The following is a 26,203-nucleotide window of genomic DNA, read 5'->3' on the forward strand; positions in this document are numbered from 1 at the left end:
GCTACAGCTACATTATATGTATTTTTACGGCCTTTCAGCGGACGAGCTAAGCTACAGCTGTTAGTACTATAGTTAATAATTTTATCTATACAGTTGTAGTGCTATGTTGAAATTAGTCGTGTGTTCGCATTTTAAGGCATTTTTTGAGTTGGTGGCCTTTGGAAATCAGGGATATTTTTAATTTATGTATTCAGGTGTACATTATTCTCTATGTCACCAGCGCGCGCGAAATTAGCACGAGTTGTGAGAGACTGTGAGAGTTTAGCATGCGCGTGTCGCGAAGCACCCTGTCCTCGGATTCCAGTCACGTCATTCCGCACCTGGCCGGCACCGTGTGCACAAGCGCATTCTCCCCTGTTGAGTATTGGTCCAAAATGTAATATTGCGTTGTAAGTTAATTATAATTAACTGTTTTATGTTATATGTAACGTAATGCATGTAATGTGCATTGCATGCTCCTGTTTTACCAGAAATAAAGTGCTAAACAAGAACCCCCCGACTTCTTCTATTAAATGGCCGGCCCTGCATTACAAAGGGTTACAAAACGCCGCCCAACGTGGGGCATGGCTAAGTACTATTCACAGGTCCTTACATCCGGAGAAGGCGGGCGCACTTCCGGTATGGACAAGCTTCAAAAACTGTTTCACGGGTAGAGCTATCATTCACCGTGAGCTGAGTGTCATCTAGGGTGATGACCTCACTGACTGGCTCCGCTGGCCTCACATTCTGGACCCTGGAACGCCTCTTTGGACACGGAAGAGGAACAGAAGTATAGTCGTCACTGCTGTCGGCATCAGCAGATGACGAATTCTCATTCTCGGCTGTAGCTGGAACGGAGGGTCTTGCTCTGAGGATAACTACCTCCTCAGGAACGTCTACAGCATTGTGCAGGGTGCGTACGCCACTTTTGCCCGATTCAAGTTTCACCTGGTAGACTGAAATATCACTATCTGGTATCTTCAAAACCAAATATGGTTCCTGTTCCCATTTGTCAGCTAATTTGTGCTTTCCCTGGAGACCGACATTTCTAACCAGTATACGGTCACTAACATTGAGCCGAGATACCCGTATGGACCGATCATACCGGTCTTTGTTGCGGGCAGCATTCTTGGATGCTCGAGCAGCTTTATAGGCATATTCCATCCTATCTTTGAGCTTGCCAACATATGAAGTTGGTTCTGCTGATCCCTCACTCCTGGTGGAGTCATTCTTTGTGGCATTGTAGGCCTGCACCAGAGGCGCTACGTAAGATTTCTAGTCAGCTCTATGGTCATGCTCTAAGGTACCGAGCATTGCTAACGAAGTTCTGTTGAACCTTTCAACTTGGCCGTTTCCCATTGGATGGTATGGTGTGATTCGGGACTTAGAGACTCCTGCACGCTTGCAGAGATCTTTGATTACTTTGCTTTCAAAGTCACGTCCCTAATCACTATGTAAACGCTCAGGAACGCTGTAAAAGCGCCTTAGCTGTCACATGTGCCTTCTGACTTCGGCACGGCACTGCCTGGGCATACCTAGTGAAATGATAAGTAATGACAAAAATGTTTTCAAATCCACATTTTGACCGCTCAAGACTGAGTAAATCAGTACAAACAATTTCCAATTGTCTAGAACTTTGAATGGGAACAAGTCCAGTTTTAGGTTTGACTGGAGTCTTGCGTCTATGACAATGGCCACAGGTTTCAACTCTATCATTTACATCTTTCTCCCAGCTCGTCCAGTAAAACCGCTGTCAAGCCAACAAGAGTGTTTACACAATCTTTATTTCTCCACTGTTAGTGCAATTGTTTTGTTGTGTATATATGTATAGAAAGGTCTATTATTTATGAACAATCTGCTATACCTGTATATCTCAAACATGATAGATAATTTCAGGAAAAACGCAAATTAACTGTTTCTTGCTCTCTGTATATGTTGTATAAAATCTTAAATACATTTAGAGTTATTTCCCTTGTCCAAGATGTCTGCGCTCATGAAACTGCACTCGAGAAGTTCATATTAGCATGTAATTGGAATTCTTAGTTTCCTGACTCATTACTGGTAACGAATTCAATCGTAATGTTTCTTTTTAAATTCAAGTATTGAGTTTGGCAAGCATTACCCTCTCGAATAGATGTACTTTTAAAATCTTTCATCTCTTGTTCACTCGTCGAAGGACGTCACGTACACCCGGTGCATAGCCCAAAGACACCTGTATCTTATACGATGTAGAATGGACTGGTTCATTTTGAGACTGGTGAAAGAATACATATGTCAGTCACTAAACACAACTCGATTATTTAGTTGTTGTTTTATAAGCTCTGTCAGCATTATGAATTTATTGTTAGATTTTGCCGGTCGGGGTAGGAGGCAATTAATGTTTGTACAGGAACCCTTCCAGCCGGCGCGACGATTTACCCAAATCTACACAAATACACCCAAACAAAGCCAAATCAAAACCAAGCATACCCAAATAAAGCCAAATCGGATCCATGTACATCGAAAAAAAAATCTTACCCAAATATACCCAAATTCGTCCCCGCTTCATTTTTGTCCGTTAGCCTATATGGTATTACGGAATTTATATGAATTGCCTTAGTAAATGGAAGCTAAAATTAGACAAAGATAGTCTATTTGATCATGTGTATATCGTTTATTAGTAATAAAATATAATACCAGGAACGTATATAACAGATATACGTCCCTGATAATACAGAGCCCGTTACGGCACGCTTTATTTGAGTATATTTGGGTAAGATTTGGGTATATTTGGGTAGATTGTAGGTATATTTGGGTAAGATTTGGCTTAATTTGGGTATATTGGGGTATATTTGGGTAAGATTTGGCTTTATTTGGGTAGATTGTGGGTATATTTGTGAAAGATTTGGGTGTATTGGGGTGTATTTGGGTATATTTGGGTGTATTTGGGTAAATCGTCACGCCCCTTCCAGCCTCTAAGCACAAGTAGCTTTACTAGCTTTTTTGTCATATATATTACGAATGTATATTTCAATGTAACTACTCAAATAACGGTCTTAATAAACTGAAGTGATTGATATCACACCTCTTCTCCTTTTATATTATACATGCTATATTTATACTTTACAGGTATTCAGCATGGGCATTGAGTCGGTGCTGGAATCATCAGAAGATGACAAGACCAGTATTGGACTAACAAAAAAGGGAAGTGTCCTGCTTGGAGTATTTGGTGGCTTGTTTGTTGGAGTCTACACATTAACCGGCCCATTTCTGGCCCCAGCCCTCAGAAAAATTTGTTTACCATTTCTGCCAGCATCACCTACACAAATGAGAAATGTGTTTAAAGCACTTGGCAGCAGAAAGGGAAGCCTATTGGATATTGGAAGTGGAGATGGGCGAATTGTATGCAATAATTTAATCATACCTCAAAAATTTTATTGATTGATTGATTGATTTATCTATTTATTAATTTGCTTGTTATTTTTAATTCATTCCATCATCTTTTTCCTTAAACAACTTTTAGTTTAGTAGATAGCTTTTACATTTGTTGAATAAAAATCATGACCTTGGCCCACTAAGGGCTCTAAAGTTTGTCCAAATTAATAACTTTGACCAACTTTGAAGATCGAAGGGTCAAATGTTTAAAAATCTTCATGAAAAACAACTTCTAAATAATCAAAATGTCCATGATCATGATATGATGCTCATGGTATATCGAGATGGTAATGTGAAAAACCTTGACTCAATGTAAATTTCACAAAGGCAAGAGCTAAAATAATCAATTAGAGTATAAAGTTCACCCACTCTCGAGGTCACAGGTCAAATTGTAATCATCTTCAAATGATTTCAAATTAAGCTAAACATCTGGAATAATGTTATTTGTATGCAAAAAATAGGAAAATGTGGTAGAAAGTTTATGATTAATATTGAAGTTGCTGGTACACTCTTCCATTTAAGTTATGTTATAGTCTTCATGAACTGATGTACAGGCAAATGATACAGGTTTATTGGGCCCCTTGTTGCTTACCAAATACCCATCTCTTGAGGCATTAATTTGTTGCCCATTAAATTGGCTAAACTGCAAGCTGACTGTACCCTTGCTCTAACATCAAGATAACTGTCTAGAGAATGAGTTCCATACCAACAAAGTACACATTTTTGAAAACTTGCTTACAGCAGATGCACTATCTCCTAATAAATTTTAATAAACTAAAACAGAGATGGGATTTCACATTTTCAAGACCCCTCTATGTTGTTGCATGCATAACAAGCATACATATATGAAATAGATATTGGCCTTGCAGTAGGTTTTGAGAAATTGAAGTCAGAAAGATGTTATTAGATTTTGTATCAGTATGAGCTTCTAGTTGTTAAAAGTTTCTGGTTTTGATAAAGAACTTATATGATAGGCATCAGAGTCATACTTATATTGTGCTTTGAAGGTAATTCACAAACTTTTTCTTTTATGATTATGTAAATGTATGAAAATCTGTATCAGGTGATCGAAGCCGCCAAAAATGGTTACAAAGCTTCAGGGATTGAGTTGAATATGTGGCTGGTACTTTATTCCCGCTTGGCTGCAAGACGAGCAGGCATGAACACACAGGCTACCTTCAAGCGTCAGGATCTGTGGAAAGTAGGTGTGAAAGAGATTGCCAAAATAAAAAAGCTTGTTTTTGTGCTACATCTTTCTGTAACACCTTAATATTAACAAAGATATTCAAAGCAAAATATTCATATTTATTTCCAATTCAATATATTAAACTGTAAATTAAGTGTGCATGACTTGTCTCCCTTGTATACCTCTTGTACAGAAGATAAAAACGCTTCAAAAAAGAGAAGAATGGTTGCTTGCTTCCTCACTGCATATAATGCAAAACTCTCCATATAAATGATCAAATCTGAGATTTACAATAATACTAATATTAATCCTCATCAGTGCTGAAATATCATCACCATTTACTGCTGTCTCTCTTTTGCAAATGTTCCAAGTTCCTTATACAGTGTTTAAAAAAAGAGATCTTGTCACCTTTCAGAATTACTTTTTTGGCATCAGTTATATATCCGATTTGTGTCTTGCTGAATGTTTTGAAAAAGCATGCAATGATGGGCCCCCCAAGATCCCTCTGGGATCTCTTGTTACTTTTGGTTGATCAGGTTCAAATATCAGTGCCTTCTAAAATGTTGGGTTTGCTAAAATGTTTTTTTTCCTTAGTCAAAAAATCAAAACTCAAGGTAGCATGTGGAATTTCATAATTAAATTAAAAGTGTTTTACAAAAGTATTTGGTAATGCAGGTGAAATTCCAATTTTGTGAAACTTGTTTATAATCAGGTCCCCAAGTTTTTCAATACTAATGAAGATTTCTTACCTTTCTTATCTGCTTCCCAGACTGATGTCAGTCCTTACAACAATGTGGTGATATTTGGTGTGAGACAAATGGTAAGTTACCCAGGGTGTAATTATACCATGATATTGTATACATGTAAAATATATGAGGTTATATAATCTTATGTTAATTTCTGTCAAAGAGAATTTGGTTTATACAAAAATTGACATCTATTTTGTAACAGATTTTCTTAAATCATTGCAAAACTTTTATTCAATCCAGCTGAATGCTAAAACAAATGTATACATATGTATTACCGTTTCCTCAAGTTTGAAAGAATCCCTTCAGAAATTTACTGTAAATACATCATGAGCCCACAAGTTGTATAAATCTTTGGTTGTCTGTTTCAGATGGAGCCCTTGGAACAAAAACTCGAAAAAGAGTTAGCACAGGAAAGTGTTGTTGTAGCTTGTCGTTTCCGATTCCCAAACTGGGAGCCAGTCCTGACTCTGGGTGAAGGAGTGGACACCGTCTGGCTATACAGAATAAATAGTCTATCGCACAGCACCGCTAACACAAAACAGTCTATCACACAGCACAGCTAACACAAAACAGTCTATCTCATAGCACAGCTAACGCGAAACGTATAACCTCTCACACAGCACAGCTATCTCATAGCACATTTAACACAAAATAGTCCATCACATAGCACAGCTTACACAAAACCGTCTATCACACAGCACACCTAACACAAAACAGTCGATCTCAGCACAGTTAACACAAAACAGTCTATCACACAGCACAGTTAACACTAAACAGTCTATCACACAGCATACCTTACACAAATCATTTCAATCTATATCTGGAGCAACTTCATGTGTATTACTTTAAATCATCATTTGGATGATTTCTAGAGCTGATTGTTCTGTGTATGCAGGTTTCCTGCTCATCAGGATTAGACAGCTTGATGTACAGCACCAATGCAGGACCTCCGCTAAAGTCCAGCTTGTGCTGGCTGTTACTGGCTGCAAAGCTAGGCATAAGTTTTAATCCACATCAATGATAAAGAAAATGTATGACATTTCAAAATGGGTATTTTTTTACTGTGTAAGATATTAAGAAGACTGTAATACTGAACTAATTTTCAGTATTCTGAGGCTTTTTGTTTGAGAAATAAAGATGTTTTTATCAAAATAAATTCTTTTGAAATACTCAATTTTTTAAATAGTGACTCCCTAGCTTGTATCACTGTATGTAGTCGTGGTCAGCGGTTAATTGGAAAACAAAGCTACCAGTTTTTAAGCATTTTCTCAATTTGCCAAAAGAGCTGTAAAATTAATATGACAACCATGAATATCATGTGTGTAGTATTAATAAGAGACCTGTTGGGCCTGTATAATTTACATGAATGTAATTTTATTGAATTCGAGCATGCTAATAAACCCTTTCTTTTTAAGTTAATGCTTGAAAAACATGACTATTAGTCTTGTTGAATGAGAGGATGTAGCAAATGACTTAAATAATTTGACCTTGCAAGTGGGTCAAGGTCATTCATTTATCAATAATCAAGACTTTGGACTGCTTACTGATTTGGTGGCAACTTGTAGAAGGAAACACATGACCTCTGCTTTGTGTGAAATGGCATTTGGTGATTGTCCCACAGTGACTGCATAAGTTACATTTTAGATATATTCAGATTGAGAAAGTGACTATGTAGACTTCTCTATAGTGTTCTTTTGACTAAATTGATGCATTAATCACAAGATGGAACCATGTTCTGGCAGTGACACGAAAACTACACAAGACCAGCTACAGCTCACTAATAATCTTAAAAAGCGAAAACATTTTTGCTTTCAAATGCAATTTATTTGATCAAATGGCTATTTCAGATCTGTCAAGTTTTGAAACAACGAGAAACATAGAACCAATATAACATGATCAATAATAAACTATGGAATGATTGAATTAATGAATAACATGCAACATATTGACAATAATTGTTGAGTATTGCTTATATCCGATTCAAAGTGTCTCTTTTAGAGAGCTGTTGTTGATGTGTAAATCTTTCAAGTGAATTTCTTGTATCTACACCAACCGAGATCACTCCCTAGGATTTTTATGTAGGGTTGTTACACTAGTAATTAAAGAGCCACTCCTTCGGTTTAGGTTCTTGGAGTGGGGATTGCACTCTAATGATGGAAGAGCCGCATGTTCGTATGAACCATGACCATCTTGTGTTCGTTACAGGCCTTGATAACTCCCCCATCATTTGTGGATCCTGCAGGTGACACAATGTACTCCACCCCACTCTGAAACAGTATCAAATTGTGGTCATTAAAGTTAAAGTATCATAACTACAACTATTCTTTAGTTTGACAGGTAACTGAGGTTATTACCTCCAAATAGATAGACAGGTGACCCAGGTATATACCTCCACATAGACTGGTAACCCAGGTATATACCTCCTCATAGACTGGTATCTGAGGTTATTACCTCCAAATAGATAGACTGGTGACCCAGGTATATACCTCCTCATAGACTGGTAACTGAGGTTATTACCTCCAAATAGATAGACTGGTGACCCAGGTATATACCTCATAGACAGGTAACTGAGGTTATTACCTCCAAATAGATAGACTGGTGACCCAGGTATATACCTCCTCATAGACAGGTAACTGAGGTTATTCCCTCCAAATAGATAGACAGGTGACCCAGGTATATACCTCCTCATAGACTGGTAACCCAGGTATATACGTCCTCATAGACTGGTAACCCAGGTATATACCTCCTCATAGACTGGTTACTGAGGTTAATACCTCCAAATAGATAAACTGGTGACCCAGGTATATACCTCCTCATAGACTGGTAACTGAGGTTATTACCTCCAAATAGATAGACTGGTGACCCAGGTATATACCTCCTCATAGACAGGTAACTGAGGTTATTACCTCCAAATAGATAGACTGGTGACCCAGGTATATACCTCCTCATAGACTGGTAACTGAGGTTATTACCTCCAAATAGATAGACTGGTGACCCAGGTATATACCTCCTCATAGACTGGTAACTGAGGTAACTACCTCCAAATAGATAGACTGGTGACCCAGGTATATACCTCCTCATAGACAGGTAACTGAGGTTATTACCTCCAAATAGATAGACTGGTGACCCAGGTATATACCTCCTCATAGACAGGTAACTGAGGTTATTACCTCCAAATAGATAGACTGGTGACCCAGGTATATACCTCCTCATAGACTGGTTACTGAGGTTAATACCTCCAAATAGATAAACTGGTGACCCAGGTATAATCCTCCTCATAGACTGGTAACTGAGGTTATTACCTCTAAATAGATAGACAGGTGACCCAGGTATATACCTCCTCATAGACTGGTAACTGAGGTTAATACCTCCAAATAGATAGACTGGTGACCCAGGTTTATACCTCCTCATAGACTGGTAAACCAGGTATATACCTCCTCATAGACTGGTAACACTGGTATATACCTCCTCATAGACTGGTAACCCAGGTACATACCTCCTCATAGACTGGTAACCCAGGTATATACCTCCTCATAGACTGGTGACCCAGGTATATACCTCCTCATCATAGACTGAGGTTATTACCTCCAAATAGATGACTGGTGACCCAGGTATATACCTCCAAATAGATAGACTGGTGACCCGGGTATATACCTCCTCATAGACTGGTAACCCAGGTATATACCTCCTCATAGACTGGTAACCCAGGTATATACCTCCTCATAGACTGGTAACTGAGGTAACTACCTCCAAATAGATAGACAGGTGACCCAGGTATATACCTCCTCATAGACTGGTAACTGAGGTTAATACCTCCAAATAGATAGACTGGTGACCCAGGTATTATCCTCCTCATAGACTGGTAACTTAGGTTATTACCTTTAAATAGATAGACTGGTGACCCAGGTATATACCTCCTCATAAAACGTAAAAACAGCAGAAAAACTCAAGAAAGAAAGAATGGTAACGCAGGTATATACCTCCTCATAGACTGGTAACTGAGGTATATATACCTCCAAATAGATAGACTGGTGACCCAGGTATATACCTCCTCATAGACTGGTAACCCAGGTATATACCTCCTCATAGACTGGTAACTGAGGTTAATACCTCCAAATAGATAGACTGGTGACCCAGGTATATACCTCCACATAGACTGGTGACCCAGGTATATACCTCCTCATAGACTGGTAACTGAGGTTATTACCTCCAAATAGATAGACTGGTGACCCAGGTATATACCTCCTCATAGACTGGTGACCCAGGTATATACTAGAGGTAACCTCCAAATAGATAGACTGGTAACCCAGGTATATACCTCCTCATAGACTAGTAACCCAGGTATATACCTCCTCATAGACTGGTGACCCAGGTATATACCTCCAAATAGATAGACTGGTAACGCAGGTATATACCTCCACATAGACTGGTAACCCAGGTATATACCTCCTCATAGACTGGTAACCCAGGTATGTACCTCCTCATAGACTGGTAACTGAGGTTATATACCTCCAAATAGACTGGTAGTATATACTGGTGACCCAGGTATATACCTCCTCATAGACTGGTAACTGAGGTTATTACCCTCATAGACTGGTGACCCAGGGTAACTTAGGTTATTACCTCCAAATAGATAGACTGGTGACCCAGGTATATACCTCCTCATAGACTGGTAACTGAGGTTATTACCTCCAAATAGATAGACTGGTGACCCAGGTATATACCTCCTCATAGACTGGTAACCCAGGTATATACCTCCTCATAGACTGGTAACCCAGGTATGTACCTCCTCATAGACACCCATAGACTGGTGACCCAGGTATATACCTCCTCATAGACAGGTAACTGAGGTTATTACCTCCAAATAGATAGACTGGTAACGCAGGTATATACCTCCTCATAGACTGGTAACCTAGGTTTATACCTCCTCATAGACTGGTAACCCAGGTATATACCTCCTCATAGACTGGTGACCCAGGTATATACCTCCAAATAGATAGACTGGTAACGCAGGTATATACCTCCTCATAGACTGGTGACCCAGGTATATACCTCCTCATAGACTGGTAACTGAGGTTATTACCTCCAAATAGATAGACTGGTGACCCAGGTATATACCTCCTCATAGACTGGTAACCCAGGTATATACCTCCTCATAGACTGGTAACAGGTTAATACCTCCTCATAGACTGGTAACAGGTTAATACCTCCAAATAGATAGACTGGTGACCCAGGTATATACCTCCACATAGACTGGTGACCCAGGTATATACCTCCTCATAGACTGGTAACCCAGGTATATACCTCCTCATAGACTGGTAACCCAGGTATATACCTCCTCATAGACTGGTAACCCAGGTATATACCTCCTCATAGACTAGTAACCCAGGTATATACCTCCTCATAGACTGGTGACCCAGGTATATACCTCCAAATAGATAGACTGGTGACCCAGGTATAATCCTCCTCATAGACTGATAACTGAGGTTATTACCTCCAAATAGATAGACTGGTGACCCAGGTATATACCTCCTCATAGACTGGTGACCCAGGTATATACCTCCTCATAGACTGGTAACTGAGGTTATTACCTCCAAATAGATAGACTGGTGACCCAGGTATATACCTCCTCATAGTAACTGAGGTTATTACCTCCAAATAGATAGACTGGTGACCCAGGTATATACCTCCTCATAGACTGGTAACTGAGGTAACTACCTCCAAATAGATAGACAGGTGACCCAGGTATATACCTCCTCATAGACTGGTAACCCAGGTATATACCTCCTCATAGACTGGTAACCCAGGTATATACCTCCACATAGACTGGTAACCCAGGTATATACCTCCTCATAGACTGGTAACCCAGGTATATACCTCCACATAGACTGGTAACCCAGGTATATACCTCCTCATACACTGGTAACTGAGGTTACCACCTCCAAATAGATAGACTGGTGACCAGGGAATATACCTCCTCATAGACTGGTAACACTGGTATATACCTCCTCATAGACTGGTAAGCCAGGTATATACCTCCTCATAGACTGGTAACAGGTTAATACCTCCAAATAAATAGACTGGTGACCCAGGTATATACCTCCACATAGACTGGTGACAAAGGTATATACCTCTACCTCCCAAATAGATAGACTGGTGACCCAGGTATATACCTCCTCCAGGTATACCCAGGTATATACCTCCTCATAGACTGGTAACCCAGGTATATACCTCCTCATAGACTGGTGACCCAGGTATATACCTCCTCATAGACTGGTAACTGAGGTTATTACCTCCAAATAGATAGACTGGTGACCCAGGTATATACCTCCTCATAGACTGGTAACTGAGGTTATTACCTCCAAATAGATAGACTGGTGACCCAGGTATATACCTCCACATAGACTGGTGACCCAGGTATATACCTCCTCATAGACTGGTAACCCAGGTATATACCTCCTCATACACTGGTAACTAAGGTTACCACCTCCAAATAGATAGACTGGTGACCCGGGTATATACCTCCTCATAGACTGGTAACTGAGGTAACTACCTCCAAATAGATAGACAGGTTACCCAAGTATATACCTCCTCATAGACTGGTATATACCTCCTCATAGACTGGTAACCCAGGTATATACCTCATAGACTGGTAACCCAGGTATATAGACTGGTAACCCAGGTATATACCTCCTCATAGAGGTATTATCATACCTCCAGGTTAATAACTGGTAGGTATATATAGACTGGTGACCCAGGTATATACCTCCTCATAGACTGGTAACCCAGGTACCTCCACATACCTCCAGGTATATACCTCCTCATAGACTGGTAACCCAGGTATATACCTCCATAGACTGGTAACCCACTGGTATATACCTCCTCATAGACTGGTAACCCAGGTATATACCTCCTCATAGACTGGTAACCCAGGTTATATACCTCCAAATAGATAGAAATAGTATATACATAGACTGGTAACCCAGGTATATACCTCCTCATAGACTACCTCCTCATAGACTGGTAACTGATTTTCGTTGTTTTCGTGGATGGTCCACGAATTTAAAAACACAACGAAATACCTCTAAAGTAAGAAATTTGACCAAGTAATCTTTGTGACCCGGAAAGGTATATACCCCCGTAATTCATAGACTGGTAACTGAGGTCGACATGGATACGCTAAATTGGTGTCAACGATATATAATTATATATTACTGGTAACAAAGGGTAAGTACCCATTGTGATGCTAAGTATGATGGGATCGCAGTCGTTAGCGACACTGGACACTAGGCTTATCGGACCAACCTGTCGATTGAAGATTGGTCAGGTATATACCTCACAATAATTATTAATAATGCAGATACACACCTGTTTACACACTGGTCGATACCGTGGTATATACCTACACCTCATAGCACACTGTTTATCCACTGAAAACAATTGGATAATTACCAATATTACCTCCAGGATATATACTGATTTGTGGTTTGATATTAATAGACTGGTAAACAGCGTTATAAAAACACAGGTATGAAAAAAAAATACTTGTCTCCTGTGAACATAGCCTTAATACAAACAGAAAAAAAGACTGGAAGCAAAAAGAGGTTTTTATTTTTTTCCCACAGAACCAAAAATCCACGAATTTATGAGTCCACGAAACTGTCTAATTTGTAGAAACAACGAAAATTGAACCCAACGAAAATAAATGAATCCACAGTAGATAAACTGGTGACCCAGGTATAATCCTCCTCATAGACTGGTAACTGAGGTTATTACCTCCAAATAGATAGACAGGTGACCCAGGTATATACCTCCTCATAGACTGGTGACCCAGGTATATACCTCCTCATAGACTGGTAACTGAGGTTATTACCTCCAAATAGATAGACTGGTGACCCAGGTATATACCTCATAGACAGGTAACTGAGGTTATTACCTCCAAATAGATAGACTGGTGACCCAGGTATATACCTCCTCATAGACTGGTGACCCAGGTATATACCTCCTCATAGACTGGTGACCCAGGTATATACCCCCTCATAGACTGGTAACTGAGGTAATTACCTCCAAATAGATAGACTGGTGACCCAGGTATATACTTCCTCATAGACTGGTAACTGAGGTTATTACCTCCAAATAGATAGACAGGTGACCCAGGTATATACCTCCTCATAGACTGGTGACCCAGGTATATACCTCCTCATAGACTGGTAACAGGTTAATACCTCCAAATAAATAGACAGGTGACCCAGGTATATACCTCCACATAGACTGGTAACTGAGGTTATTACCTCCAAATAGATAGACAGGTGACCCAGGTATATACCTCCTCATAGACTGGTAACTGAGGTTATTACCTCCAAATAGATAGACAGGTGACCCAGGTATATACCTCCTCATAGACTGGTAACTGAGGTTATACCTCCTAGATAGACTGGTGACCCAGGTATATACCCAGGTATATACCTCCTCCAAATAGATAGACTGGTGACCCAGGTATATACTTCCTCATAGACTGGTAACTGAGGTTATTACCTCCAAATAGATAGACAGGTGACCCAGGTATATACCTCCTCATAGACTGGTAACTGAGGTTAATACCTCCAAATAGATAGACTGGTGACCCAGGTTTATACCTCCTCATAGACTGGTAACCCAGGTAACCCAGGTATATACCTCCTCATAGACTGGTATACCTCCTCATAGACTGGTAACCTAGGTTTATACCTCCTCATAGACTGGTAACCCAGGTACATACCTCCTCATAGACTGGTAACCCAGGTATATACCTCCTCATAGACTGGTAACCCAGGTATATACCTCCTCATAGACTGGTAACCCAGGTTTATACCTCCACATAGACTGGTAACCTAGGTTTATACCTCCTCATAGTCTGGTGACCCAGGTATATACCGCCTCATAGACTGGTGACCCAGATATATACCTCCTCATAGACTGGTAACCCAGATATATACCTCCTCATAGACTGGTAACCCAGATTTATACATCCTCATAGACTGGTAACCCAGTTTTATACCTCCACATTGACTGGTGACCCAGGTTTATACCTCCTCATACACTGGTAACCCAGTTTTATACCTCCAAATAGATAGACTGGTAACCCAGTTATATACCTCCTTATTACTGGTGAACCAGTTTTATACCTCAGAATAGATAGATTGGTAGCCCAGACTGAAACCTTCAAAAATTTACTAGTTAACTTGCTTGTGCTGCCAGGTCATGAAAACCAGACTGATACCTCCAAAATTTTACCAGTAAACTGAACTGTGTATCCTGGTCAATGAAACCCAGGTTGACATCTCTAAAAAATTACAAGTAACTAACACATGCTATCAAGTCAACAAAACCCAGGTTAATACCTCCAAAAGTTTATCAGTTAACTCACCTGTGCTGCCCGGTCGATGTTGTCTCGGAAAGGGAAGAAGGCATCTGAGCTGAGGGACACGCCTTTTAATTGTGATATCCATTCCTTTCTTTCCTCCTGTTATAGGAACATTTTAAGTTATAAAATACATAAAAATCAGTAACGAAAAAAGGGTTATTACGCACTCTCAGAAAGAAAAAATGATACCATCCACTCAAAATTAAAAAAGTGAATACATTATTTACAACAAATTGGCACATATAGAATATTTTTTCCTGAGTTTTCTCCTCCTAGCACAATATCATATGTAAATGTTAAATATAGTTGATTTAGTAACTCCATTGAGAGAATTTGACACACATTTTTTTAAAAAGAACTAGAATCACAGTTTCACAGATCCATTACTTCAGTGATACTTGTATGATAATTTTGAATTACCATTTTTACCCATGTACATGAAGGAGGGCATGTCAACTGAAGAGCAAATTTATTTGAGAAAATGATAGATAACCAGTTATTCTCAGTTGTGAGTATTAAAATCATATATTTTTCTGTTAGAAATAAATTAAATGTTTTACTTTCACACCTGTGAGTCAACATATATGTTTTTACCTGAGAGAGCAATGTGGGTGGTTGATCTTCAAACAACTCCTGCCATGTCTCAACATCCATGTCCTACAACAGAGTTTTAAAAGATCCCTTAAGTTCTCACCACTTCTCCAGGTTAAATGTGTTATGAGTCATCCTATGCCTAGCAGTTGATAAATTTCACATGATCAAGTCTCTCTTGTTGCATGTGGTGACCCCTTACAAAGTCATCCTTTCTTATTTCTGCATGTTTTATCAATGACCACTACATGTGGGTGGATCTATTATGGTTGTGGAAAAGGTCCATGTAACATGTTGTGTACTTACTGATCCAACTGTACCAAGCACAAACTGATCTATTGCATTATTTCTCTCTGCCCTCTTCACTCCTTTCTTGAACTTCATCTCCATGACTTTTGGATGCTGTCTCAACCACCTACAAATTAATGTAATATCATTACCATATCCATCATTTTGTCAATTACAATGGAACCAGAACAGTTTTCAAGTGTAAAAAGTCTGCCAATTCACATGGTCAGGAATTTGACTTTGCTCCTGGAACTATACATTCAAGATTTTAGCTTTGTTTAACTGCAATGAATGATAGCAGAAACTCTAACCCAACATATAACATATGTGAATGCTTTACATTTCATTTGATTTTCTTGAATTTGAAATACAATATCATAAATTTAAGTTGATGCCTTTTATGGAAATTTCTCCTTTTAATCTGTGGAATTTAATGATCTTTAGATTCTTATGACTTTGAAAAAACTTTTTCACTGCATGCTTGCTTATACACCAAATGTCATTTCTCAGTGTTTACAAGTCTGTAAAGCTTCATATGTAGACCTACCAGTTGTTAGCCTTGTCCCCAGCCAGACGTGTACAGTGTATACGCGACTGCTGGCCTGCCCCTATTCCGATAACTTGACCACCCTTGGCGTAGCAGACAGAGTTAGACTGTGTGTATTTAAGGGTGATGCTAGCCACAATCAGGTCCTCTAATACACCTTGCTCCAGCTGTAATGTTAATTGTACAGTAATGCACTTTTGTTTTCTGTATGAAAGAGTAAGTCTAATTAAAGTATAATTTGTCTAATTGTAAAATAAGAACATTTCCATTTAGGAGGGTTTATTCACTGGAAGAAAGTTCCATGAATTTTGTAAAAATGGGTAGTGTTTCTTTGACAAAAATATTCCAAAGTGTATCCTGGTGGAAAACAATTTTTGTAAACAAAATCCAAAAAGATTATCACATAAAATAATAACTCCAAACTATGAAAGCTTGAAGAGGAATAAAGGAAAGGAGCCCTTCAAGAATTAAGACTATAAAACTCAAAACCTTAGATTGATATTGCAGTCATATGATTTAAATATCATCATGTCAATTCAATCTAATCAGAATTATCAATATTAGATCAGTCAGTAAACTAGATATGTTATAAATCTATATGTAAATTGACAGACCTCTGTTCTAGTAGTAACTGTATTCGTCATCATTGCTGCATTGATGACAGCATCATTCTGCTTCTGCTGCATCTGAAGTCCAAACACTGTCCGTGTTTCAGTGGCTGGTGGATCGTAAGTTGGGTCAATCTGAAGTGGTCAATGAGATAACTTAATGTTTCACTGAAAAACAATCCCTCATCGACAGTCCTCTTATGCTAGCCCTCTTTTTTCACTGAAAAACAATCCCTCATCAACAGTCCTCTTATGCTAGCCCTCTTTTTTCACTGAAAAACAATCCCTCATCAACAGTCCTCTTATGTTAGCCCTCTTTTTTCACTGAAAAACAATCCCTCATCGACGGTCCTCTTATGTTAGCCCTCTTTTTTCACTGAAAAACAATCCCTCATCGACAGTCCTCTTATGTTAGCCCTCTTTTTTCACTGAAAAACAATCCCTCATCGACAGTCCTCTTATGTTAGCCCTCTTTTTTCACTGAAAAACAATCCCTCATAGTCCCTAGCCCTTTTTTCACTGAAAAACAATCCCTCATCGACAGTCCTCTTATGAAAAACAATTAGCCCTCTTTTTTCACTGAAAAACAATCCCTCATCGACAGTCCTCTTATGTTAGCCCTCTTTTTTCACTGAAAAACAATCCCTCATCGACAGTCCTCTTATGTTAGCCCTCTTTTTTCACTGAAAAACAATCCCTCATCGACAGTCCTCTTATGCTAGCCCTCTTTTTTCACTGAAAAACAATCCCTCATCAACAGTCCTCTTATGTTAGCCCTCTTTTTTCACTGAAAAACAATCCCTCATCGACAGTCCTCTTATGCTAGCCCTCTTTTTTCACTGAAAAACAATCCCTCATCTACAGTCCTCTTATGCTAGCCCTCTTTTTTCACTGAAAAACAATCCCTCATCAACAGTCCTCTTATGTTAGCCCTCTTTGAAAAACAATTATGTTAGCCCTCTTTTTTCACTGAAAAACAATCCCTCATCTAGACTGAAAAGTCCTCTTATGCCCTCTTTTTTACTGAAAAACAATCCCTCATCAACAGTCCTCTTATGTTAGCCCTCTTTTTCCACTGAAAAACAATCCCTCATCGACAGTCCTCTTATGTTAGCCCTCTTTAAGCTTGTCAACTGTAATTTTACTCCAAAACGTGCAGAGCAGATAGATCTATTAATAAATATGTCTATTTTAAGCAGAACTCTGCAATAATAGAAATCTGACATACCCTTAGATAACATTTAACAATATCAATCACTTGCTATATCTATATACATGATAAAGACAATGAAAGATTAAACACAAAATAATGAGTACAGAATTTCTAGAAATACTTTAATTTTATAATGTCAACTTGGTTTTTTGGCAAAAAAAGTGGAAAATACACTGCAGATTAATCACTGTTCTTAAGACAACCTTTATATCGGCTTAACATGGTGTATACATTCATTATCAAATGGAGAATGACTACAGTAAGGCTGTAAAATAGACACTGTTCTTACCTGTAAAACACAATAGTTTCCGCCTTTCTTCTTCTGTAGGATTTCCAAGGCTTCATTGTCATAGCCTGGTGCGATGATACCATCTGATACCTGTTATACAAAGCATACACCACACATATTATGGTTTGTGACAACTTATCCATCAAAATCCTGTTGATAACAAAATTTAATAGTAGCATATACTATATAGAAATAATATTCACACTGACCTCAGAACTATTTAAGCCCTTCGGGCCAGGTGAGCTAAAAATGAAATAAAAATTTTAATTGAGAATCAGGCCAATTATCTGCCCAAAGAAGCCCTGAAACAAAAAGCCCTTATGATAGAAGTTAGAAGACATTATTAGTTGTTTAGTTAAAGTTACCAGGACACTGATATCAGGTCATATTTCCTTACCTCCCGTGAGATTATCTTGGCAGTGGAAACATCACATGTGTCAGATAGAGAAATGAAATCTCCGAAAGATGACATCCGGTCTGCTCCTGTGTAACAGACCCAACATTTCATTAGTGGTGTATGAAGACAACAAAGGAAAACTGCTGCATCAGACAATAAAATCTGTTCTTATTTATGCACTTTGAAACATTTGATACAAACTACCTACCTCTTGCCCTTGCATATGCCTCAGCCAAGGGAGATAACCCCTCCATATCGTCCACCATGCAGACCTTACGGTCAGCCTCACTCATCCCCTGCCCTCCTATGGCTGCACCTGGCAACAATAGTTCAAGTTAAATTTTATACGACTGACTCTCCTACATTTCTCTGTCCCAAAAACTAGACGATTTACATCAAAGTAGGACCATTAACAATCTACATCCTTAAGTAGTACTTTCATGCCAAGAATAATTTTCTGAAAATGGCCTTATCAACTAGAGAACTTCAAACATTAATAGTGCAGTGTTAGAAATTCAAATTTCTTTGGTTCAGTATAATCTCATAGGTAGACCTTCATATGATTAATGCAGATTCACCATAACTTGGTAGAAAGATCAAAAAGGTTGTAAGCTACTTCAAGTTATCAGCTAAAATAAAATGGCTATCCTGAAATTTTAACATTAAGATATTGAATACTGTCTGATACCTGCTCCCTGTATTACCTGCTGGACTGACATGCTTGAAAGAAGTTGCAGCTGGTTTGTTGCAAGCTTGACTGATTTCTCGTACCAACTGCCAACCATTGAGAGCATCTAATAAATTGATGAATCCTGGGGAGCCATTCAGTACTGTAATCACATTAAAGAAAAATATCTAGCTTATGAAAACCCTTAATTGATTTAAACTTTTTCATCAGACCATATTTTAATGCAGCAGTCTGAATTATACTAGTAGATTCCATTAGTGTAAAGAACCATAGTATGAAGTTTGATGTAGGTGGGAACTGCAGTAAAACTGAAATAAAGTTTTGTATACAAACTATGAGTAACCTAAACATTTCAGTTTAAAACATTAAAGCCAACACCAAGCAGCACTTTAAACAAGGAATCAGTATGTGGAGTTTGAATTTTGTAAGCTCAAGAAACTCTACTTTATCTTCTGAAAATATTTTAGCTCAAGAAACTCTAGTATATCTTTTAAAAAATTATTTTACCAATCATCCACATTAAGTGAATTTGACCATAGACTTTCAGATACAAAAGGTTTCTACTGTTGTTTCTAGACTAATACCTTTAATTGGGAGGTTGGGAAGGGTGGTGGATATCTGAGCAGGTTTCTGATGTGGGTTCATTCCATATCGAAGAGATAACTGTGAAACACCTGCACTGTACCGACGGCGGAAATAATCAGATATGGCTGCATCATACTCAGCTGTATGATTAAATGCCTGAAACAAGAAAATCGTTGGTCTGTATAATATGAAGAATTGTTTGTGTTCACAATGACAATGACTAACTTAGAAATACAGAACTTAAGAGCCTTTATCAAACAGGCTATAAAACAAGTCTGCACCAAAAAGTATAAAAAAAAATAGGGCATTGCTGTTTTTTCTTTTTGATCAGATTTAGCCAACAGTTGAATACTGATATTTTACTGCCAATGTGTCTTTCGTACATGTATGGGTACCTCAAATGCTACTTTACTAAGTGTCTGCAAATCATTACCAGGCTACTCCAAAGGCACCTTAAAAGCAAATCATTCTTGGCAACACAAAAAACACAGCAAATCAATGCTTTGCAGCAATTTAATTATCATTTCTCACCTTGACCGCCAATTGTTGTCTTGTGGCCACTGTTGTATCTATGTTGTCCGTCTTCTTCATTTCTTCCAAAATGCTTCAATGATAAGTTGCTTTGTTCATTAAAATTCATTTCATATGTAAAATCTTACTGGAAAGCACTACTTTTTACAATAAATCATTTTTCTATATTTTTTGTTGAACATTTTCAGAACTGAAATAATGATCAACATTGTACATTTGAAAGTATGTCATCCTCAATAAAACATTGAAAAACTTCTTGATTAGGTCAGGAAGAGATTTTTATGTGGCTATTCAAAGAGTGATACAAACCGGCTGTAATCTGCAGGATCACACACTACTGTTACACGGGCATGGTTCTTGGCAGCTGCTCGCAGCAGAGTTACTCCCCCTGAAATTTATGACTATCACATCAACTGTAAAACTTTGGAAGTAAAGTATTATGAGACAATGGCATGTCTAAAACTTTAGAACAGACATAAAACATGAAAATGCACCATACATTATTATTAATGTTTCCAAATCAAATTTTGTATATATAGATCAACAAACCTATGTCAATTTGTTCCACAGCATTCTCGGGCAAGACATTCGGGTCAGCTACAGTCTTCACAAAGGGATACAAGTTACATGCTACCAAACTGAAAAAAGAATTGTATTAATATTACCAGGTATAAGTTTAAAGTATCAATATTTTCTCCTGTAGTGGTGTATGTACTGGTATATTTAATGGAATGTTACTTTCCTTTACCAATAAACTACCAGGTATAAATTATATTTTCAACAAAAAGTATTTCATTATTCTCAGTAATAACTGTGGCGTTTCAGTCAAAAGACACTGCTGTACATATTAGTAAAATTAACAAAATTTCAACCTTCAACCAACCTACTTTCATTTTTGCCAGCGGCCAGACTCACCGTATCATTGTATATCCTGCCTTTTTCATGTCTGCCTGGTCTGATTCTGTCATTCGTGCCAAAATACCTTGAAAGACAGCATTGATAATAGAGAACTTAACTTAACATTTGTGTTAGGCCTTTAGCATCTCTGACCATTCCTAGATGAACAAAACAGCTGTATGATGCAGTCTAATTCAGTATTTTGTTTTACTCTAATTTAAAATTTGTAGTAAAAGCTGCCAATCACTTTTGTGTCTTTTGTTAATCTTTGACTATGGTCTAAGAATACAACTTTTAAAAGGGCAAGATGGAAGGCTCTAGAAACTCAGGGTAATATTATTTCCAAAACATTATCTAATATTTACCTCCATGAACAGCAGGATGGAGAGTTTTGACACGACCTCCCAACATTTCTGCTGCTCCAGTGATCTCTGATACACAGCTGTAAAGACAGCATCAGTCTTGTAAATTTTGTCATTAAGCATACCCTTCCTAGAGTGTATTTGGAGTAGGTTTATCAGCATGTCATCATGTGTTGAAAAATGAGACCACAAATACATAAACAGGGTGATCTACATATAAAGACACAATATCACTGTAACAACTGTTTGATTTGATCTTACCTGACTGGTAACCCAGCATCCTTGATAGCTTTCGCAGTGCCACCTGATGCAGCAAGCCTCAATCCAAGGGCAACTAATTCTTTTGCAAATGGAATTAAACCTGTTTTGTCTGAAACACTGATCAGTGCTAAAGGAAAACAAAACAGAAGTAATTAATGAATTGATGAAAAAAAATAGACATCATTTAATAAATTCACAAACAATAAATTATCTTAAGGTATGGAAGGACTCAAAATAACTTCAAAATTCAATATCATATAACATTACTTTGCTCTGCAGTACCCTTGTTGATGTATAAACTACAATCAAAGATTTCTTCAGAAAAAAACATCTCACTAAACATTTAAAAACAAAGGAAAATGACTTAACTGTTGTTTGACTCTAAATGTAAGTTAATATATTTGATGATTAATGTTATATGGAACTAATTCTAGTCCAAACACTGAGAGTGGAGATCTCTGGACAAGATCAAAAAGAAGAAAAAAAACTCACCCAAAAATTGCAAATGACATGGCCAATAAAGAAAACACAATTTTATGTGGTTATAAGGTTATAAAGCCTGCCAAGTTAAAGAGAGGTTGGTGGAAAACTTGGGGTGGGGAGAATCATGTGTCACCCACCAAATTTTTCACTATACAGCTTTTCTAACACTACTGTAAAGGTCATACTTTCTTGACTGGCAGGTCCCTTGAGTGAATTTCAGAAGACCTGACTGGTGAAGGTAACAAAGTTGAGTTGAAAGCAGGTCAAGGACACTCATCTGAACCAACCTGGTATTCCTATTATTACCCTAAATCATGCGTCATCCACCAAATTTTTCACTATACAGCTTTTCTAACACTACTGTAAAGGTCATACTTTCTTGACTAGCAAGTACCTTAAGTGAAGTTTCGAAAGGCCTGGATGGTGAAGGTAACAAAGTTGAGTTGAAAACAGGTCAAGGTCATTCATCTGAACCAACCTGGCATCCCTATTATTACAATAGCCTAGGTTTCTTGATTTTTTCCAAGAATTTACATGTACTTCAAAATTTTAAAACATTTGACCAGGAGTAGTATGGTAAAGTGGAGCCCATGGTAAAGTGGTCCACACCTCACTTCCCCATTATGGTAAAGTGATGCCATGCCTATATTTAGTTTTATATCCATGTCAAAATCACTTAACCATTTCTTTTTTTTATAAAAACTTTTTCATCAAATCTTTTTGAGATCTCCTTGATTCATTTTATTAAACACAGTAACAACCTAGAATATGTCTGGGGTGGGGAAAAGTTAGGGTGGGGCATGGGGCTTCACTTTATCATTTTGGTAAGATGAAACCAGTCACTGCAGACTTTTTTTAGTCTGCTGTCACTGTTTTCTTTTCAATAAAGATTTCTTCACATATTTTGGGTTTTGGCCTCATGATTTTTGACAAGTTATTTGAATTTGACCCCTGTGACCTTGAAAGTAAGTTAAGATAGTTCATTTGAACAAACTTCATCCAAGCACGCTATACAACTTTACATAGGTGTATATATATATAAATCCTTATATTATCATCCAGGTGTACAAATAACCCTATAATACATAGTATGTCTTGGATGGTGCAAATCGTGTTACTTTATAATCGGGTAAATCATATACTTTCACCATGTACGGTGTCGGTAAAAATACTGACCCTGCTGAGGGTTGACCACATGGCTTACACGTAACTTCCATAAAATTATCTTTCAAACGTGTGTTGAGAGTAGTACGTTTGTAAACTGATCGGGTGTATAGTATGCAGATTTTCGTATTGTCAACTTTTTCGGGCTTGTGTAAGGCAATTGTTTACAGGCAAGTCAGCCGATCACGAGTGACAAATCTACCCTGATACATGTGTTTTGTCATTTATTTTTCATTTTATCCCGACGTTAAATGGTATATGGAGAAACCTATTTTGTCATCCCCTTAACATTTTAAATCCGCAAGACGAGTAGATTTGAAACAAAAAATGCTCAAATCCGACCGCCAGGGATATGGTTAGACAATTTGAAGGAGTGGAGCAAACTCGATGAAAAGAGACAACAATTCAGTCAAATTAAAACGGTGAAAGAATTTTTCATCAAACATATACGTCATAAATAATCCATTTAAGATCGTAACAGTCAAACATTTAGTTGTCATCATCCAAGTTACTCACAAAACACTTACCAATTTCCCCAGAAGCCATGGCGTTTCGGTTTTCTGACAGCAGGTGTTGAGCGGTTCTGTCGCCGGTGAGACTGAACGCAGTGACCTAGATTTTCATTGGTCAATCCGTAATCGTTGAGAGGAAAGTTCATGAACTTTTTCTTTTGTATAGAATTAATGCATTACACATGCATTTTCAGAAATCTTATTTTTATACGTTACTATACATGGATCTTATTATCAATTTCTTATACATGTCCGTATTCAGTCAGTTTGAAGACTTATTAGCTTTTTTATTTTTTATATAATTTAGACCTACATTTGAGATTCACAAGCCCAACTGTCCAGTGTACTCTTTTTTTCATTAGCTTTTGTTTTTGAAAGATAAGAAGGGGAAGTTCTAGTGCCTAGGTTGGCCACAGATCATTTTTCGAACATTTTTGTTGATTTGACCGTTGGGGAACCGGTCGGACGCTAATGTCCGATAGAGAATTAAGAACGCTATTCTTGAATTCGAAAATTGCGAACATATGAAACAATAATGCTACACATGTCCATTACCGAAACGGCAATAGCAAAAGCGTGACGGACATACATCTACACGAAATAAATCACCTTTAAGATCACTGCACTTGTGTGTGATTCCTGTTAACGGAATCGTTCGGTGTTTGCCAGTATTTAGATATTTAGGTAAAACACGTGGTATAGTCGATATTCTCATATTGAATGCTGATAATGAAGTAGTATTTTTACAATTATACAATAGTCAATAGTACTCATATCATTATGCCCAAAATCCGTCTGTTTCGTCCGTTACATAAACGGATATCACAAAATATACATAATTCGATTAGACAATTACCAAAGGTATTAATTAAAACATCCGGGTTATTACTTGCACTAAATACTTCATCGGATTCATAATCAAAAATGTCTGACAAAAGATCATGGAAACTGGAATGAACTACATCATTTAATAAAAAATCGTATTGATTACCTGTTCGACTATTAAAATCACCCAACATTACATCACCAAATCAACTATATTTTCCAACACTGTTTTCATACTCGAAAAACAAATCACAACTGTATAAATTATAATAAAGATAATTTGACGAGGACGAGTAAGTACATGCTAAATACAATTTCTCTTTATTGTTAATTAGACGATTAGATATCTTCGACCAAACAACTGAATCACACACTGGTTCAATTATACCTACAAAATTTGTAATGTAATATTCTATCAAGAGAAGAGAATAGCCGTTGAACTGCATTAACCACTGATTGGACCAATCTTGTAACTCACTGAATGACATAGTTTGTCTTGTTCTATAACGTTTATGTCTGCCGTATAATTTTGAAGAGAAGAGTCATCGACAAACAGCTTGTAACAGTTTTAATAGGGTCGACAAGATCATTAAAATGAAACGAATACAAAAGGGAGCCGAGGACAAATCATTGCGGTACACCAGCAGACATATAGTTGAAGAAGAAACAGCATTTCCATAAATGTTCTATACAATGTATGTACAGGGAATGCAAATTATATCAAACAAAATCGATTTTTGGAAATTCGATATTTAAATGCGTCATTTATGAGATCATAAAGATTTTTAGCTGATGTCTAGCCACAATCATATTTCACAATGATATACGTAGTAAGTCATTTTCATTTTCTACGGTTTTGTCCCCTTGTTAGATACACCTAAAAAGATAATGTCATTTTTACAGTTGTGTCCCCATGTTAGTTACATATAGGAAGATCATATCATTTTCTACAGTTGTGTCCCCTTGTTAGTTACATATAGGAAGATAATATCATTTTCTACAATTATGTCCCCTTGTTAGATACACGTAAAAAGGAGATAATATCTTTTCATAGTGAAATCTGTAACGCTGGGAATTTTGTAAAACGTTGTACAGCGTAGAGTCTGTCACGGTTTTTGTTTTCTTATCGCTGTTCAACCATGTTTAATGTGTAATATCAATGAGGCATCAATTATATATCCTGTTGTATTTTCAACGGAAAACATAAACCTTGTGCACATGTATGAAGAGT

At 37.7% G+C, this 26,203-nt stretch overlaps 2 protein-coding genes across 3 annotated transcripts; one reads left to right on the forward strand and one right to left on the reverse strand.

Annotated features, from left to right (window-relative positions):
* The first annotated feature begins 1,965 nt into the window (after nucleotides 1-1,965).
* On the forward strand, nucleotides 1,966-6,484 carry LOC132555631 (ATP synthase subunit C lysine N-methyltransferase-like). 2 transcript variants are annotated; one of them, XM_060219979.1, is made up of 5 exons: nucleotides 1,966-2,005; nucleotides 3,088-3,360; nucleotides 4,457-4,594; nucleotides 5,349-5,399; nucleotides 5,697-6,484. In XM_060219979.1, the coding sequence occupies exons 2-5, from the start codon at nucleotides 3,097-3,099 to the stop codon at nucleotides 5,889-5,891; spliced, it is 648 nt and encodes a 215-aa protein (XP_060075962.1). In that variant the 5' UTR covers nucleotides 1,966-2,005; nucleotides 3,088-3,096; the 3' UTR covers nucleotides 5,892-6,484. The 2 variants fall into 2 exon arrangements, with proteins under 2 accessions (XP_060075962.1, XP_060075961.1); XM_060219978.1 differs by having other exon boundaries at nucleotides 1,968-2,040.
* Nucleotides 6,485-7,291: 807 nt separating this feature from the next.
* Nucleotides 7,292-24,293, reverse strand: LOC132555606 (bifunctional purine biosynthesis protein ATIC-like). The gene is made up of 18 exons (XM_060219956.1): nucleotides 24,163-24,293; nucleotides 21,989-22,129; nucleotides 21,731-21,807; nucleotides 21,384-21,450; nucleotides 21,018-21,106; nucleotides 20,778-20,856; nucleotides 20,469-20,541; nucleotides 19,937-20,093; nucleotides 19,369-19,494; nucleotides 18,873-18,980; nucleotides 18,665-18,750; nucleotides 18,268-18,357; nucleotides 16,772-16,900; nucleotides 16,158-16,324; nucleotides 15,629-15,737; nucleotides 15,326-15,388; nucleotides 14,735-14,830; nucleotides 7,292-7,595 (listed from the first exon to the last, which is right to left on the reverse strand). Exons 1-18 carry the CDS (start codon nucleotides 24,291-24,293, stop codon nucleotides 7,476-7,478), a joined length of 1,908 nt encoding a protein of 635 aa, XP_060075939.1. The 3' UTR covers nucleotides 7,292-7,475.
* Nucleotides 24,294-26,203: the final 1,910 nt, after the last annotated feature.

Source organism: Ylistrum balloti, unplaced genomic scaffold, assembly GCF_031769215.1.
Source record: "Ylistrum balloti isolate Yb309-2 unplaced genomic scaffold, AGI_CSIRO_Ybal_v1 Utg370508, whole genome shotgun sequence".
Classification (NCBI taxonomy): Eukaryota; Metazoa; Mollusca; class Bivalvia; order Pectinida; family Pectinidae; genus Ylistrum; species Ylistrum balloti.

What these genes read in the sequence shown, in the direction of transcription:
- LOC132555606 (XM_060219956.1), bottom strand. Translation starts at nt 24,293, where the DNA reads ATGAACTTTCCTCTCAACGATTACGGATTGACCAATGAAAATCTAGGT. An exon ending in TGTGGAACAAATTGACATAG is followed by an intron (nt 20,857 to 21,017) that starts GTTTGTTGATCT and finishes CATAAATTTCAG; the next exon opens with GGGGAGTAACTCTGCTGCGA. An exon ending in TCCCAACCTCCCAATTAAAG is followed by an intron (nt 19,495 to 19,936) that starts GTATTAGTCTAG and finishes ATGTGATTACAG; the next exon opens with TACTGAATGGCTCCCCAGGA.
- LOC132555631 (XM_060219979.1), top strand. Translation starts at nt 3,097, where the DNA reads ATGGGCATTGAGTCGGTGCTGGAATCATCAGAAGATGACAAGACCAGT. An exon ending in GAAGTGGAGATGGGCGAATT is followed by an intron (nt 3,361 to 4,456) that starts GTATGCAATAAT and finishes AATCTGTATCAG; the next exon opens with GTGATCGAAGCCGCCAAAAA. An exon ending in AGCGTCAGGATCTGTGGAAA is followed by an intron (nt 4,595 to 5,348) that starts GTAGGTGTGAAA and finishes TCTGCTTCCCAG; the next exon opens with ACTGATGTCAGTCCTTACAA.